We start from the raw sequence: 18,104 nt of genomic DNA, 5'->3' as shown, positions 1-18,104 counted from the left end.
TTTTATATTATTTTATATATCTACCATCTACTACCTGTATAGGTATACAATAATTGACTTAAATATTTTTCATAAAAAGGGCAAAGGTACTATAAATATATTCAATATGTAAATATATACCTACGTAAGTATATCATTTTATTATAGCTTTACTTATTAGTTGAATAACCCGACATCGCCAACCAAGTGTTTTTGGTAATTCCGTTTGGTGTGTAAGCAAATCATTTGGTTTTTGTACACGGGCTTTATTTCCCATATGTCAACAATGGCACCGGTCTCTTTTTAAACCGCCGTGGTGGTGGACAATTTGTAGGTACCTACCACTTCACAAAAATATGTGGGCATGTATATTATGAAAATTTGTACATATATTAAGACATTAAGTCGAGTTGATAGTTCGATAGTAGGTACAATTACAATAGGTCAACATTTAAAATGTAAATAAAAGTAATAATTACTCTATGTGTAGGACATAGATTTCACAATGAATATCAATATATTTTTAGTAACTTTTGTATTATTTTATTACGATTATGGAAAATTTATTGTTTGATCGGTAAATATGCTAATGATTGTTGAGATCGCGTCATGATCATGTCACGTACCCACTAAACAGTAAATTTGTGGGTCGCCATTACAAAAATATTGGGAAACACTGTACTATTAATTGTACAATTAATGTAGAATCACAATGCTTTATGACTAAATGCATTCATTGCTTTATCAATTGCGGTTAGATACAACTAGAACAAGGCACAAAGCAGTGGATACGGTGCAAAGTGTATTAATATGATAATTTGTAATGGTAGCAGAGCAGGACTCGTGCACAGACAACCTAAGGACCTTCGAAAGACGTTTAAAAAAATAGATTTACTCATTCTAATAATATTATTTAATAATAATTATACACGCATTCGTACCTATTATTTTCACACACACTTGCACAGGATGAATCTAGAGGTCTACAAATCATAAATCCTCCCTAAATGATAGTAGTTTAGTAATTTTTAGTTTATTAATTAATATAATTATATATTTACATCGCATGAAAATAATCAACGGAAATATAAAAAAAAATTTCAGCACCACTTATTGCACGTGGTTCAATTGATTCAAAGTACCTACCTATTCTCTAACAGTCTAACCCTTCCTAGTGTCTTTATTCTCTAAAAACAAACTCTGAAATTCTCGTCAAAATCGGCAAAGTAGTTTTTGATTAAAATATGATTATAAATCATATTGACCGTGAACCGTGAACCGTCAACCATAGTCCGTATACACTTTGCCATTTATACAATTTATAAAATTTAGATATCGTAAATATCTACGTGAATTCATACAAAACATATATTATGTGGAAAAACAGCTTAAATACTATACCTTATTAGTAAGTAATAAATAATAACGAATTAATAAATTATACATGTATGGCTTAATCCATACCGACCAGTTGCAAGTAGGAAAATTCAAATATAAAACCATCAATTAATAACATAAATAACAAAGATACGTTTCTACTTAACTCTATTACTATTTATATTATCTATTTAGAGATTGTTTAATTTAGCGATACAGACGTTCAAAAAATTGACAAATCTTTGTATAATTGGCACTTTGAGGTTACATTTTTGGACCAAAATAGACCTTTCTCTTTTTGGACAGTTGGTACGCAATTTTGATCACTACCCGAGTTATCAACTTATTATTAATTTACCATCAAAACGATGAGTCGTGCAAAAAACCAATTATCACTATTTTATTTTAATATTATAATAAATTATATACATATATAAATACATAAGTTAATAATGAATATCATGACAAATGTCAAAATATATAGACAGTAATCGCGATATATTTCAGATAGGTACATACCAATGCTCTTCTTACCAATGTCAGTGTTCTGAGTGTTAAAATGCAATCGCCAATCATGTATTCAATTTATTATTCAAATACCTAGCTATAATATGTAATATATTCGAAGACGAGTTTAACATGTAAACCTTATTTGAAAATGATTAAATGAATACATTATACATTTACAACTTTTATTTATACGATTAACGATATGATAAATTGATAGCAAAATAAAATACCTACCAAATACCAATATTCTGAACATTCTGTCCAGCGAGAGAATGCGTCGTGAGCCTATCAAAATCGGGTTTTCTTTTTTTCAGCGCTTCCCCACGCGAAACCCTGCCACAGGGGAACCAGTTTCTATAACAGATTGACGCGGGGGAGTTGCGCAGAATCGGCACATTCTCTTGCCGGGCACAGTATATAGGTACAATCAATCAGTGACGTAGCTAGGAATTTTTTCGGAGGGGCTCATCAAATTTTGTAAAATACAATTTAAGATTTTTGTAGCGATTTTCATAGACCATTAAAAATTAATATAATTTTTTTATTTTCTTGATATTTCGAGGGGGGCTGCAATAAACTATACAAATTTAGAACACTGCATACTTATCATTCAATTTTCTCAGCTGGTGTGAATAATTATATTTACATACCTATTATAAGATATTGTACAGGGTACAGCACTATAACATCATAATAATGTAATTTAGTAATTAATAATGCATTTGCAATAAACATATAAAATACTAGTGTAATAAGTTTGAGATATAAGACTTGGCTTGAACTAAAAAAAAAAAATTGTATTTAAAGGTTTAAATAAAAATATGAAAAAATACTTATATTTGAACAATAATATTCAAACTTCGAAGTATTTAAAACAACATAATAATTATCCAATCACTCATATTTAATTATAATAATTTAAATGTATTGTGTAAAATTGTTAATTATAAACACAAGGGGCTTTGCTGATATATTTTAATTAGTTAAACTATGAAAGTAATATCAACAATATTCCATTATAAACATATCTATTGATATCTTTTATGTTGGTTTAATTGTAATGATGATGATTATTAATATGAATAAATTACTAATACCCGACCAACAAGTTGTTTCTTAGGCCATACAGCCATAGATTGAACATCGTGAAATCCAATATGTATGGCACAAGAGGAGCATTTCAGACTCTCAGATTGAGATTTGAGATGTCAACTTAAATTGTTTTTACCATTTGTATTTTAATTAATATAGATGAAACAGTATAATCCATATATAGAAATACAAAATATTTAACACCATTAAAAAAGCAATTAATTCTACAAGACAGAATCATTGTTTTAATAAAATGTTCATGGACAACATTTACATTGGCACTAAGTCCCTTAGTAAGTAATTAATTAAAAAACATACAATATATTAACCAAAATAATATCATAATATATTAGAAGTTACTTTTTATAAATTTTACAATATCAATAAATACAAATGTTGATAAATTAAAATTAAAACATAAAAGGAAATTCTAATGTACCAGGATGTTCTTCTGCGGATACGAGATCAACAACAAGTCTGAAAAATAATTTAAGATAATTAGTGGTTCAATTATAAACAATTTTAAAATTATTCATTTAAATGTATATTAAAAATAATATATTTTTAATAAATTATTATTTTAAAATACAATGACTAAAAAAATAATACATTTATTAATTAATAAAACAAATAATTTATTTGTGAATCATAGTTAAATTGATTATTAAATCTAAAAGTTATTGTAAGCTAATTTTAATTATTTTTTAACCATGGATTTATTATAAATAAAGTAATAAAAAATATTTAAAAGAAATGCAAAATAAAAATATGGTAAATTTGTTTTATATCAATTTTATTAACTGAATGTTCAAAAAGCATTAATAAGTTTAATAATATGAGCTATTGTAAGATCCAAATGAGTAATCACATCAGACAGATTAAAAAAAATAAATATTTAACTTATTTTAGACAAAGTGTAAAAAAATTCTAAACAAATATTATATTTAAATTTAAGTTGAATTAAAATTGTATTATTGAATACAATTTTTCTAATATGTAAAATATATTTTACAGACAAATAGAGAATATTTATAATCACTATTAAAATCATAAAAATCATTTCTATAAAGCTGTTCACTTTGTGTTTTTTTATTACTTAGACAACCCCAACATTTTTGTGTATTATTTAATAACATGAGCATAACTTAGAATATTATTATAGGGGACAAGGGGCCTAGCACCCAAAATTTTACGCCTAGGTTCAATAGTATCTATTGTATTCTATAATATTTAATTAAGTTGTAATTAACTAGAACATCAAAATAAAAAATCACTAATAATATATAAGAATATAGAATATCATAGATAATTTATCAGCCCTTAATATATGTATTAAATAAACATGTAATATAATTATTATTATTAAATTTCTACTATGCCCAATGTAAAAATATTATTAAATATAAATATAAATATTTATATTGTATATGCATTTTTCATATTGACAGACTACCTTACTGATCACTTAATATTTTTAACTGTTGAGAAGGTAAAAAAATATAAGAATTTATTCATTTGTTTTAAGTTTAAACTTTAAATATTAAATGTATGTAAATAATAAATTAGCCAAAACTGATTTTATTTAATTTTTTTTCAAAAATGTCATATTATACCAAAAGATAGTTCAATAATTAATCCATGACAATAAAATTGTTTCATTGAATATTTAAGTATAGGTACATAATTTATTAAATATTGTAATATTTACCTGAGCGCTTTTCCACTTCCTGAATTTGAATTAAAACTTATTTCTTCAGGATGCGACATCAAATGGTCAATCAACCACTTCAATCTTCTTCTTACTTGCTAAAAAATAAAAATAAATTAAAGATATGTGGTAGTTAATAATTATAATAGATTGTATTGAATGAATGTATTTGAATAAAAAATATTGTTTAAACCATTAATGTGATAAAACTAATACAATCAAGTAATCAATAATATGTAATAATTTTAATCAATACCTAATAATAATAAACAAATTAATGTAGTATATTTTAATGTTGTAATTTACAATATTATTAATAATTAAAAATTTTATATTCACCTTTATAAAAACTGCTGTTCTACTACAACAAGTGAAATTTATTTGAGGGTTAAGACTAAAAGTAACATGGTCAGTTTTTTCACCAGTTATTTTAAGACTTTTTGCAAACAGCACCACAGGAAATGGATAAATCATTGTGGTATCGTGCAAAAATATTGAAGTGGTCTTTAGTTTTGTGTGGTATAATAATAAAGGACTTTCATAGTAACTATCAATTGAATTCACAGACTTTGGATGAATTTCAACTTTTCCATCTTCAGCAGTAATAAATTTTGAAAATTTACGGCCATTTGTTTTAATCTTGGGGCTTTAAAGTAATAATTATTAATTAATAAATCATATTATATTATACTGTTTTAAAAACATTTTAAATATATTTATTTTACTTACTTAGAAACAGCAATATTGGGACACAAACCAGCAGCTAGTACACACTTCAACAGCTTAACATTATTTGAATTCTTATTGTATTCAGAATCTGTATAACTGGGTGTTTTAATAAATCCCAGATCACATAAATATTTAGCGTATTGAGATTTTAGTTCGTGCAACATATTCATTGTATTGAACATAAGAAAATTTTCTCTACAAAACTCCCATGCTCTATTCTCTTGTTTTGCTAATAAAAATTTACTCATTGCTCTCGTGACCATAAGATGATCACTTTGGTGTCCTTCGTCCATTTCTTTTTTTATTTCGCGACATTGATATTCTTTGTTTGCCTATATAATAAAAAATAATTTTAATAAACAAGTATAAGTAGTACCAAATAATGTAATAAATAAATTACTTACTGGCATGACAAAAGGATCTTTAAAATTTAAACTAGCAGCAATTGTCATTATTGGACTCAGGCAACTAAACATAGCACCTAGGATAATCATTTTACCTTCCAATGGCCCGATTGGTAACTTTGCTAAATGAAAACCTAATGGAGTAAGATTTTCTTTTTCGTCCAAAGCATTCAAATCTATCAATAGCTATAAAACAAATATTTATTATAGTACATTTAATAATGTAAAATAAGCCATAACATACTTTTAAAGCTACTTCAAGAGTTTTGGTTTCTGGTGGATTCATTACTTTCTCCAAGAAAGGTGTTACCATACCAACTTGTAATATTTTAGCTTGAAGTATTACTTCTTCTAAGCTTGTCCGCATCATCTCAGGTAACACATAATCATTAAACGATCTTTCGCGCCCTTTTGAGTATAAATGATAGCAAATACCAGGTCTCACACGACCTGCTCTACCTCGACGTTGTCTAGAATTAGCTAAGCTCACCCATTCTTCATTGAGAGTTCCAATATTATTTTCTGCATCAAATCCTTTCAACTTCATCCGACCATTATCAATTACATAAACTACGTCATCTATAGTAACTGAAGTTTCTGCTATGTTTGTAGATAGTATTATCTTACGAACACCTATTATAATTATAAAATTATACAAAAATATAATTAAATAATTTAAATAATTAAAATTTACCTCGAGGTGGTGATTCAAAGACAGATTTTTGAGATACAGTAGGTAACATGGAATGCAAAGGAATTAGTATATACCGAGCTGAAAAAAAAAGAATAGTGCACACAATTGTATAAAAACAAACTATGATATTCTAAATTTATACAATATACTTTACATGTATTTCCAAAGCCTTTATCTTTTAAAATTTTAGTCATTTTTGATATTTGATCCCATCCAGAAAGAAACACAAGTATTGCACCATCATCTTTATTATTACAAATGTAATAAATGAGTTCTAAAATTAATTCATAATCTGTATCTTCAGAGATTGGATTTTCCAACCAATTTAATATTGCTGAGGGAAATTTTTTGAATCGCCTCATCTCACTACAAACATTTATTATTTAAATATTAACATTGGTTACTTGTTAACAATGAACACACAAACACATATATTCTACAAGAATACTTACTTTACATAAGGAATTACAAATTCACTAAATGGATCACCCGGTTTTATTTTGCGAGATCTTTGTGTTGGTTTCTTAGGAAAATATCTAAACCTATAAACGGCAACAATTATTTTACAAATCAATAAAATTATAATATATTAGCAATGATTCAAAATATGAACAAACCTATTTAATGTATAGATATCTTCTAGGTATAGTTCTTCAACTGGATATGTGAATCCAGGTATATTCAAAGACGGACAATCATTGTAATACTTAGAAAATGCTGCTGCATTTAATGTTGCACTCATTAATATAACTTTAATATCAGGTCTCTGAATAAATAATATGAAAAAAAAATAATTAATACAATTTAAACAAATACTATGTTTACAATAGTATTATAAACAGATGTATTTAATTACAACAGGTATGATGCTCTTGAGAATAGTTAAAGTAAAATCACTAATGGTGTCACGTTCGTGTATTTCATCAATAATAATATGTGAATAATAATTTAAAGCTGAATCTCTTTGGATATGTTGAAGTAAAATACCAGTGGTACAAAACAGTATAGATCCATATTCACGACCAAGTTTTCTAAAATATAATAAATGTATCTATTTACTTAATATTATAACCCTGTACTATAAAAAAAATAAAACATTTATAGTTAATACCTTAGTATTAATTAGTATTTCCCAGCTTAAATAAAAATATAACAATATACTTAATAAAATATACCATACCTTTCCAATCTAATTTGATAACCAACACTTGCTTCTCCTATACGCTCAGCTCTTTCATCAGCAACACGTTCAGCCACTGAAATGGCACTGATTCTTCTTGGTTGAGTACAAACAATTCTACATGTTGAACCACGACCTGACATAATAGCATCATCCAAAATGAATTGAGCCATTTGAGTAGTTTTACCACAACCTATGTAGAATTTATTTAAAAAAAAAAAATTATAATTTAATTTAATAAAAGTATTGATAGTATTAATCTGTTATATTATATATTTATACTGTACCAAAGCCAAATGTTGTAAATTCATATAAAAAATTAATAGTTATTATAATAATTACCTGTTTCACCACTTATCAGTATAACTTGATTCCTATGGACCAATTCTAAAATTTCATCTTTTTTACTATAAGAAGGCAATTTTTTTCTGATTTCACACATAGATCTATACTTGGCACTTTTACGTTTATTTTCAAGTTCATTTCTCAAAAATGCATTTTTTGATTCATCATTTTGAAGTTTCTAAAAATTAAAAATTAGGTTAATATATCTTTTTTTAAATAACAATAAGCATAGCATATATATATATAATAGATATTCAAATGTAAAGCATTATTAAAAGTATATAATCATTATTTCAGTACCTATCTAAATTGAATGTTTTTTTATAATTAAACAATTTCTAATAACTAGTTGTGCCACAGTGAAACTACAAAAGTACTAAGAGGACTACACCTGTATACATTGTTTTTCCAACACATAACATAAGAAATTTTTTCATTATACAATTTTATTTGATTAATTCTAGTATAAAAAATAAGCTAATGAAATGGACCTTTTAGAAAGTGCAATTTGCTATTATATGCATTTTGTAAGATAGAGACAATATGTAATCTATAAAGAGAACATTATTGTGCTTGATATCTTTGTTGATGTGAAATCAATATTTTCTTAAATAATTTTCTTTATATACAATATTCAAGTGTTTGGTATAAGGTTTAACTATAAACTGAAGTTTTTTGAAAAAATGTTTTTCTTACAAAATTAAAATACTTATAAATAATTAAAACAAAACAATTTTAGTGGCCTCTAATAAAATTTGTAAATGTTTTTGGCCATTGATATTAAAAAGAAAGTCATGTAGGAAACTTAGTCCAAAATTATTATTATATTAAAAAAAGTTAAACTGTTATTATGGAAAACATAAAAATTATACATGATATGTGAAGCCTATGACTATTAAACATATTATGTAAAAAATTTTAGCAATCAGCAGTCAGAGATATTCCATTACTAACTGCAATCAAATGGACTCTAGCGACCACATAGCAGTCAATGTGTTAAAACTTTGAAACATACCATATTACTTTGAATAGAAGCAACAAGATTTTCTTCCATGGATCCAGTAATGTTATCTAAAAATTTTCTTTTAAAATTTGAATCTTCCAGTTTTTTATATCTATCTATTATGTACTCAGCATTTTCATCTACATCTTCATCTTTTAATGTCAAAAGATTTAAAGCCCTATAACTTAATTAATTCATAAGTAACAACAATTGAATTATTTAATACAAAATAAATAAAGCACTAAGCAAGCTTACTTATGATTGCTATAATCTTTTGTATTCAATTTAGAACCTGTTATAATACACGGGATTGATTTAATGTTTTCATCAGGAATTGGCAATTCTTCTTCAAGTTTCAGTAAGTCCATTTCCATACGGGCAATTCCATCAATTCTTAACTTAATGAACTGCAAAAAAATAATTTCGTATACCAAATTTTATTTAAGTTTTGTATTACAATTAGTAACAATCTTTAGATATTAAGAGAAACATAAGGAAGCAATATTATATAGAATTATTTACAAAAATAAAGAACAGAATATAAAACTAAATTAAAAGCCTATATGGTTAAAAAAATATCATATATTAAGTACTTATGATATTTTTATGTTGGTATGAGAAGATATTTTTGGTATTAAAAGGAATGTTGGAGGAATTGGAAAAGAATAATAGGTGATCACATTAAAATGATAGACTAGGGCAGCGGTTCCCAACCTTTTTAGTGATGCGAACAACTAATTTTATAAAAAATCTTTGAGGCCTACTAATGACTAAAAGCATACCTATATACGTATGTATATAATATACATAATATTATTTTAAATATATACATTAGTAATATACTAGTTTTAAAATTATATGGTCCACAGCCCAGTTTTATGCTGTCCGCATCCTATGGATTGGGAACTGCTGGACTAGGGCAAATGAAGATTAGGTAGGCAATATCACAAACAATAAAGTCACTGTGGAATGTACAGAGAGAGAAATCATTTAATGAAAGTTTAAAGGAATAAGAAAGTATATCAAAACTTAAGTTACAAAAGTTTGATGATTTTAAATAAAAACTTACACATTTTCCTAATTCTTTTTGTTGTTCTTTCTTTTTGGATTTCTGCCATAATCGATTTTGTTCTTTATGCCACATATCTAATTCACGACCTCTTAAATGAGAAGGTGGCTTGACTTTAGGTCTTGCCATATCAAGCATTTCTTCATCCTCCTTCAAACTTGCTTGTTTACGAGCATGCCATAAGCCTGTAATAATTAAACAATACAATATCAAATTCATACAATATAAAAATTTAATACAGATAGTCAATTAAAATTATATAATACCGATTTCTCTTCCTTTTAAATGTGGAGGATGAGATAATCTTGATTTTTGTTTATCATTTATATTTGATGGACCACCATTGTCCAAAAAGAAGTCGTCTTCATCGCGATTATTTTTAGATGAAGATGATTTTGATTGCTGTCTAGGGCCTTTATTTTTGTCTGAAATATCAAATAATAATACTTATAAAAATAAATAACATATGTTATATACATTTAAGTGTAGTTGTATATCTTATGCAATCTTTATTATATTATATCATAGTTATATTGCTGAACATAATTTCAACTAAAAATAATTTGTACAGATTAATATTATTTTAAAAGTAATGAATCATTATTTCAGTATTATTAGACTGTTACCAACCAAAGTAATACTTTGTATAAAACAATGTTAACTATTATAGATTTAGTTCATGTTAAATTATGAAAAGATTAAAAAAGAAGAATCAAGAAAAACTATACATAATTTCCAAAGTATATTATATTGAATAATAATATGCATGCAATGGAAATGTTTATTACAATAATTAAAATTGAACAGTAATCATTACTAAGATTAACATTAATACGTAAAACAAACTATCCAATATTACCTTTAGGTCCGGTTTGCTTATTAATTCTAAAAGGTTTCATTGGCGGCATGATGATGAAGTAGTTTAACAGTCAATTGTTGTATTATTATATAAGTAGTTTTAATAATATTATCACATTTTTTGGCAAAAAACAGTTAATAATTAAAATTCACTTTAACATCTAAGAATAGTTAACAACGTACTACCAGGCTCCAATAATGTTAAAAAAACTGTATATGTATAATATACTGTGTGTGTTCACTGCATAATAAATTTAAGTATAATAAAATAAATTGGAACTATTAAACTGAAGACATAGTAGAGATTAAAAAATGTTCTTTTCTAAAATAAGCAATAACGTTATCAATAATTATCACTATCATTAGTCGGCCGATATCATACGGTGTCAATAATTTATGATCAATAATTATTAATTACAATCGGGATGACCACTATACCATGTTGGCATGTTATTACTTACTATACGAGAAAAGAAAAGACAAAAATATACACATTAATACTTTAATATTATAATAATACAATTTTTCAATTATTGTTATTAGTTAATTAATTATTCAATTGTTGCCAGTCGTGGTACAGCCTGCTGCACAATAGAATTCGCCACAAGTCGAGAATAACGAGAACGAGTACGAAACTACGAAACACGAGGACTTGCCGATATCTAATATCAACTTCGTTCTGCGCATGTGCACTGCAGTCTCATGAACGCCCGCCAAAATGTAATTGTTTCAAACCATCACCACCAAAAAACCATAATATTATCGACCAGGGATGGGCAGCAACTTACTGACGGTCCGCGTACCATTTATAACTGGCCCGTGCTACATTTCAAATTACTTTATAAAATTAGTATAAAATGTTGGGATTTTTTTCTGTATTTTATATTTTGATTATATTTATCAAATCGATACAATGTTTATCGTAAAACGTAGATATGAATTCATATCTAGTATTGAAATATTAATAAATGACTTGATATAATATTATTTATAAATAAATGTATACCAGTGTCGATTGTAAAATTTAGTGACTCTTTTTTTATATTTGCTTTCTATGTTTTCTGACCAGCTAGATTTCCACTTTCAACAAATTGGCCATATTTTGAGTTGCATTGAGTTGCCGAGTTCAGTTAAAAATAATATAGTTTAATTTTAATAAATTTACTTGAAATTCAAATAATATAATAAATACTTAAAAGTTCAAATCATCTTTAGATAAGAGGACGTCTCACCCACATAATATGTTGTCACAATCTTAAAAGAGCATAAACAATAAACATAATAACATTTTTGTAGGTAGATTAATTTAGCAGTTTTTTTTTTCTTTAAAGTGGCTCATTTGCTATGAATTTGAACTTTGAATTGTTCACATTAATTTATTAATTTTAAATAAGCAACTATATTAATATTCGTTCTACATATTAACGAAACAATTAAAGTGACAGTTCCAACTTCCAAACTGCATGCTTTGTATAACATTGCACATTTGCACATTTGCACAATTATAATGGAATACATTTGATTATTTATATAGGTATTATCTCACGACTCACCACAAACTTTTCACATTTATACCGCTATTTTTAAAATTTCAAATTAAATTCTATAAGAAATTCTTATAATGTATGCCTGTTGTACTTTCTTTTGGTCCGTCCAGCCATCCTCAAAGACCACGGGTAAACTCGTTGTAAATCGGTTAATATTCATTTCGTTTCTATACTTAATTATTGTTGATTTAACGACATTTTTAAACAAAGATATTTTTTTTTACGACTTTTTCAATAATATATTTTATAAACCACTATGGTGCCTTTCAAACAATCTTCTATAACTTTGACAAAATTGTGTAAAAAATAAAATCAGCTTATAGTCTTAATACGTAAAGTGGGATAAATATTTCAACCATTTTTTTTACTTCCCTAATGTTTTCTACTTATTAGAAACATAGAAATCCAACAATCCCGAACCAGAAAATTAAAATATGATTATAATATAATATCATCTTGAAAGTCGCGTGGTGCAATTATTCGAAAACACTACTACTATGGACCTTCGTACGATCAGAAAGGTGAAAATGTAGGTAAAATATGTGTAATAAATAATAATATATAATTATATATTTTTTTCTTTTCTGCCGAAAAGTGAACTGGCTGTCATCTTGTTTGATGGAAATTAAGGTTTTTCTTTTTTTATTAAGTAATACCTATAACGTCGTGCGTAAAAACTACCTGGCATCAGAAATATTATGAAGCAGTTATTAAATGACGTATTACAAGGAATGACTTGTCCACCTGCGTACGAAATTGAATGATATTATCTGGCGCTTTTTGTATTACGCTCTGTATACCTAATTCATTTTATATGACGTTGTAATATTGACTTTTAGATAAAATTGTTCTAAAATCGTCACCAAATATGCAAAAAAAAAAACCACAAAAAATTTAATTTTGTTTAGTTTATTAGATTTATTTTTATATAAATTATAAATTTTAATGCGCATTCATGGTAATTTAGTGATTATTTTAATTTTAATAGCTCTATTAATATTTGTAACCCATGTTTTGTGATAAATTATAAAACGCATTAAAAACTTACATATGTATGATGTTTATATGTGTAAATTAAAATTGAAGATATTGAGTTTTTGTGGTTTTGTCACATGAATTCATCAGTTTATCAATTTATCACCATCAATTTATTGTACATGTACCTGTAATACCGTCTTTTATTTTACTATATTACTATAACGTAACTATTATTATCTGTAGATATGAGGGGTAGAGGTAATAATTAATAATAATTAATATTAATTATTATATTCATATTTCATACTATATGAATATTGAATGCATATTTTAATTTTCAATACAAAAACCGTACATGTAAATCCTAAATGTAGAAATTAAAATCAAGTTCATATTTATATTTTCTTTTCTATACGAATACATTTTTGTTTTATTCGGTACATAGTTGAATGTTTATTTTATTACATATCGTTAGGGCTTAAAGTATACAAGTACGAGGCCAGTCAAGGCCTATGGTTTATAAATATAAAATAGAAAAACCTATAGTAAACTATAAAAATGTATTATTATTTTTATTAAAATATTATATTGGCCATTAAACAGTTTCGCAGACAATAGTTATCAACACAATATTATAATAATTATAGTACCTATTTGAATAACGTAAGAAACTGTCCATTTATTTTCTGACCTTCCAGCCGAACATACCAATTCGTTTGGTACCCATCTGATGAAGATGTATTCAGTAACGAAAATATTATTGTTTTTATGTTTTTGCGTCATGTCAGTGTCGTCGGGTGTGATAGTGATGTGGGATTACATGCATCGCGATGTGTCGACGCCCGAATACGTGACGCCTTATAGTAGGGCCGTGACTTGTAAGGGCAATACGAACAGGCCTGCTTGCGGTGAAACATCGGCCGACCGTCGATCATCATCACAGCAGTGTACGTGCCGCTGTTTTACGTCCACCCGCTATCCACAGCCTATCCGCTATCCACCGGTAAATACTCGCTGTTCACCGCCACAGGCTCATTGTTCGACACCGCCGACTCGCTGTTCACAACATATCCGATGTCCGCCGTCGACGACACGCTGTGTACCACAGTGCACTTTTGCTGGCCACCGGAAAACATCACCGTGTAGGACTCATCGGACGCTGCCTCCGTGCACGACTTACAGTCGGACGCCACCGCCGTGTATGACACGTCGGACACCACCGCCGTGCACGACACGTCGGACGCCACCGCCGTGCACGACCTGTCGGACGCCACCGCCGTGTATGACACGTCGGACACCACCGCCGTGCACGACACGTCGGACGCCACCGCCGTGCACGACATGTCGGACGCCACCGCCGTGTATGACACGTCGGACACCACCGCCGTGCACGACACGTCGGACGCCACCGCCGTGCACGACCTGTCGGACGCCACCGCCGTGAACGACATGTCGAACGCTACCACCGTGCATGACTCGTTGGACGCCACTGCCGTGCATGGCCGCTTGGACGCCACCGCCGTGCATGAATCGACGGACGCCACCGCCGAGCATGACTCGACAGACGCCACTGCCGTGCAGGACTCGTCGTATGCCACTGCGTGAATGATTCGTCGGACATCACCGCCATGCGCCATTTGTCGGATGCCTCCGATTTCAGAAAGCCGCTTCTATTAGACAGAATGAAAGTGTCGAACTGTGGTGTGACCACCACTACCGTTGTTCGTCGTCGGCGATGAAAGAAAATATTAAAAATCGTCGGTAATTTTTTGAAATTAAAATACTTTGCTGAATAAACAAACAAGGACGTCGTCAAGACATAGGATACGCGTTGTCGTGATGTTATATTTACGTTACCAATCAATCGATCGAAAATTGCCCACCAATAATATAATAATAATAATAATAATAATATATAATTATATAATAATAATAATAATATATATTATATTTATCATTATACAGTCATATTGTACTGAACTTATATAATAATATATAGAAGTTAGTTTGTTAAGTTAATTTTGGTATGATTAGTGTTGTTTAAAATGTTTTTTTCACGTATAGTTCAACCGAAAGAAGTAAAATATTATAATTAAAAATAAAACACCTAAAAGTGCAATACTGCAAATAATAAACTTACTCATTAAAATCAAACTGATTGTAATTTAAATTATATACATGGCAATTACTAGAGTATATACAAATATACAATAGTTATTTTATCTTGTTTTATATCAATTTATTAAAATACTTAAAAATTTAAAAGCTAAATTGTGTTTACAATTATATATTATATATATAAAGCCGTAAGTATACTGAGGGTCTCTAAAATTATGATTTTCCTGGGCTGTTTTTTTCTCCCAGTCCCGCCACTGTATTATATATTTATTTAATAAAAATATATATAATACAAATATAATAATAATAATATAATTGGTCAGTTAAAAATTACTGTGCTCGGCATCATAACATAATATATATTATGAAAAAACAAGATCAAAATTGTCAAAAAAATGCAGGTTCTGAGTAAATATATTTATATTTTCCGTAATTTTTTATTTGTTTTTTTTTTTTGTTTTTAAATGTCTTCAGTTGATTGCGTGTTTTTCAGTTATCTCTGTTAGTTGTTACACGATATGCGTTCACAACTTTACTATCGTTTATTAATTTTAACGGCGAGTGAAAGATATCACAACGAATAAACATTGGACTAAAATATTATATTTTGTTGGAATGTTCACCGCATCAGATATATGCTTTACCCGCAGTTCACACTATGTGTAATATTGGACGTAGCCCATTCGGCTCCTGTTTTACAAAAAGGTAAATTCCTATAAATACCTATATCTTTCGTAATAAATAAAATGAAAATTTGTCTATAAATGACCACTACAAAGGAAATATGCTATTCTTATTCAAAGCAGTGTATTATTTGAATACTAATTAAAGAGCCTTTTGTTTAAAACAAAGCTTAAAATTCAACTCAGCTAACATTAAGAGAGTTCTATCCCAGCTGTGTTTTTTATCAAAATAGATTTACCGTATTCCAATTGTACCCTCTATCGGATAGACTATCCTACTGAATAATAACCGGATAATATTTCTAAAAAATATTTGAACATATTATAAAATTAAATTGAATACTACTTTTAATTTTTTTTTTTTAATTGAAATCTATTAATATTAAAAATTTAAATATTTGACTAAAAAAATTTATTTCAACTAAGTTTTATTCAAAAATTATTTTCAAAAAAATATCATATACTTAACTAGTTTAGTTATGAATAACGATTGAAAAAAAACTAATTATACTACCTATTAGATAATAAAAAATTATAATGATTAATATTCGTATAACATGTAATTGATGTGCACGTACAGGAGTGTTCAACTATTTAATTTACTTAATAGTAATACACGCCAACTATTAATTATAATATTTTACACATTAAGAGGACAATATACACTCACATTTATTGTGTCCGTCATACATAGAGCAAATCTACGTTCAGCAGTTGGTGATTAACTTTGTTAGCTTTAAAACTAAAGTGAATTAACTTACTATGAAGCTGAATTGTAAGAACTTTATTTGATCGTATTTAGTTTTTTTACGACAATTCAATTTTTTATAGCATTTTACGTACATAAAAAGTAGGTAGTAGCCAGTAGGTATAGTTTAAAAAATGATGGTCATAATAATAAATTGCTAAATAACGGAATCATATAGTAAAAAACCTACATATGAATACTGGTTAAGTTCTTACCATTAAATTTCATAAATAAGTAGATTCATTTTATTATTAAAATTTACGAAGTTAAACGATAACTGCTAAGAGTAGACTTGCTATGTTACACATATTTTGTAAGACGGAGACAACAAATACTGGTGTGGCGTCCTCTTATAGTTAATACAATATACATTTACTTAGAAAATTGCCTATTTTTAACTCCTTAAAAACGATCAGTATTGAATCACAAACCATATATAGTCATAGCAGATAATATGTGTATTTTAACAATTGTTTACGGGACTTAGGGTAGGCAATTTAAGGTTATTAAAGTATATTTACTATTATATGGACGATTTACAATAATATTATTATAATATCAAAATAATAGTATTTTAAATATGTAGTTCTTCATTATAATTAATAAAATATGTACGGTAATTCAGCAAGCATATTTATCCCCATTAAAAAAAAAACATAACGAATGTATTTATATTCTGAATTTTTAAATATTTTACTTATTAGTCTTAACACTTTTAAAGTTTTAACTTAATTTAAAGTAATTAGATTTTTTGATACCTTTTAAAGATAATCCTGTGGCGATGACAACTTATTTTTTATAATATGAGAATTATATTTTTTCTTGTACCTTTTTAAGTACTTGGATGATATCTTTAAAAATTGTTATGTATCTAAATCGTAATTCAAACTAATGATAATAGATTAATCATCTTTATCTATGAAAATGTTATATTTTGTAAATATTTACTGGGTATAATAAGTATGTTAATACTAAATCAAATCAAATATATTTTATTTTATATTTTTATAACATTATTTTTATTTATTAATGACTATTATCCTTTGTGAAAACCTTTAACAACTCAAAAAATATTTGTTTAA

At 27.4% G+C, this 18,104-nt stretch overlaps 1 protein-coding gene across 1 annotated transcript in view; it reads right to left on the bottom strand.

Moving 5' to 3' along the window:
* Positions 1 to 3,280: 3,280 nt before the first annotated feature.
* LOC132930816 (ATP-dependent DNA/RNA helicase DHX36-like) overlaps positions 3,281 to 18,104 on the bottom strand; it is a 242,856-nt gene continuing 228,032 nt past the window's right edge. The window contains exons 2-19 of the mRNA XM_060996889.1: positions 10,950 to 11,038; positions 10,357 to 10,515; positions 10,091 to 10,275; positions 9,277 to 9,428; positions 9,034 to 9,205; positions 8,016 to 8,196; positions 7,674 to 7,866; positions 7,350 to 7,524; positions 7,111 to 7,259; positions 6,946 to 7,035; positions 6,648 to 6,859; positions 6,494 to 6,571; positions 6,044 to 6,432; positions 5,800 to 5,985; positions 5,396 to 5,727; positions 5,006 to 5,312; positions 4,667 to 4,764; positions 3,281 to 3,435 (exon numbers count right to left, since the gene is read on the bottom strand). Of these exons, the coding sequence (XP_060852872.1) occupies positions 3,369 to 3,435; positions 4,667 to 4,764; positions 5,006 to 5,312; positions 5,396 to 5,727; positions 5,800 to 5,985; positions 6,044 to 6,432; positions 6,494 to 6,571; positions 6,648 to 6,859; positions 6,946 to 7,035; positions 7,111 to 7,259; positions 7,350 to 7,524; positions 7,674 to 7,866; positions 8,016 to 8,196; positions 9,034 to 9,205; positions 9,277 to 9,428; positions 10,091 to 10,275; positions 10,357 to 10,515; positions 10,950 to 10,998 (3,174 nt within the window). The 5' untranslated portion in view covers positions 10,999 to 11,038 and the 3' untranslated portion in view covers positions 3,281 to 3,368. The remainder of the gene's footprint in view (positions 3,436 to 4,666; positions 4,765 to 5,005; positions 5,313 to 5,395; positions 5,728 to 5,799; positions 5,986 to 6,043; positions 6,433 to 6,493; positions 6,572 to 6,647; positions 6,860 to 6,945; positions 7,036 to 7,110; positions 7,260 to 7,349; positions 7,525 to 7,673; positions 7,867 to 8,015; positions 8,197 to 9,033; positions 9,206 to 9,276; positions 9,429 to 10,090; positions 10,276 to 10,356; positions 10,516 to 10,949; positions 11,039 to 18,104) is intronic.

The sequence above is a fragment of the Rhopalosiphum padi genome, chromosome 4 (genome assembly GCF_020882245.1).
Source record: "Rhopalosiphum padi isolate XX-2018 chromosome 4, ASM2088224v1, whole genome shotgun sequence".
Taxonomy (NCBI): domain Eukaryota; kingdom Metazoa; phylum Arthropoda; class Insecta; order Hemiptera; family Aphididae; genus Rhopalosiphum; species Rhopalosiphum padi.
This window is presented reverse-complemented; position numbering and strand designations above follow the sequence as displayed.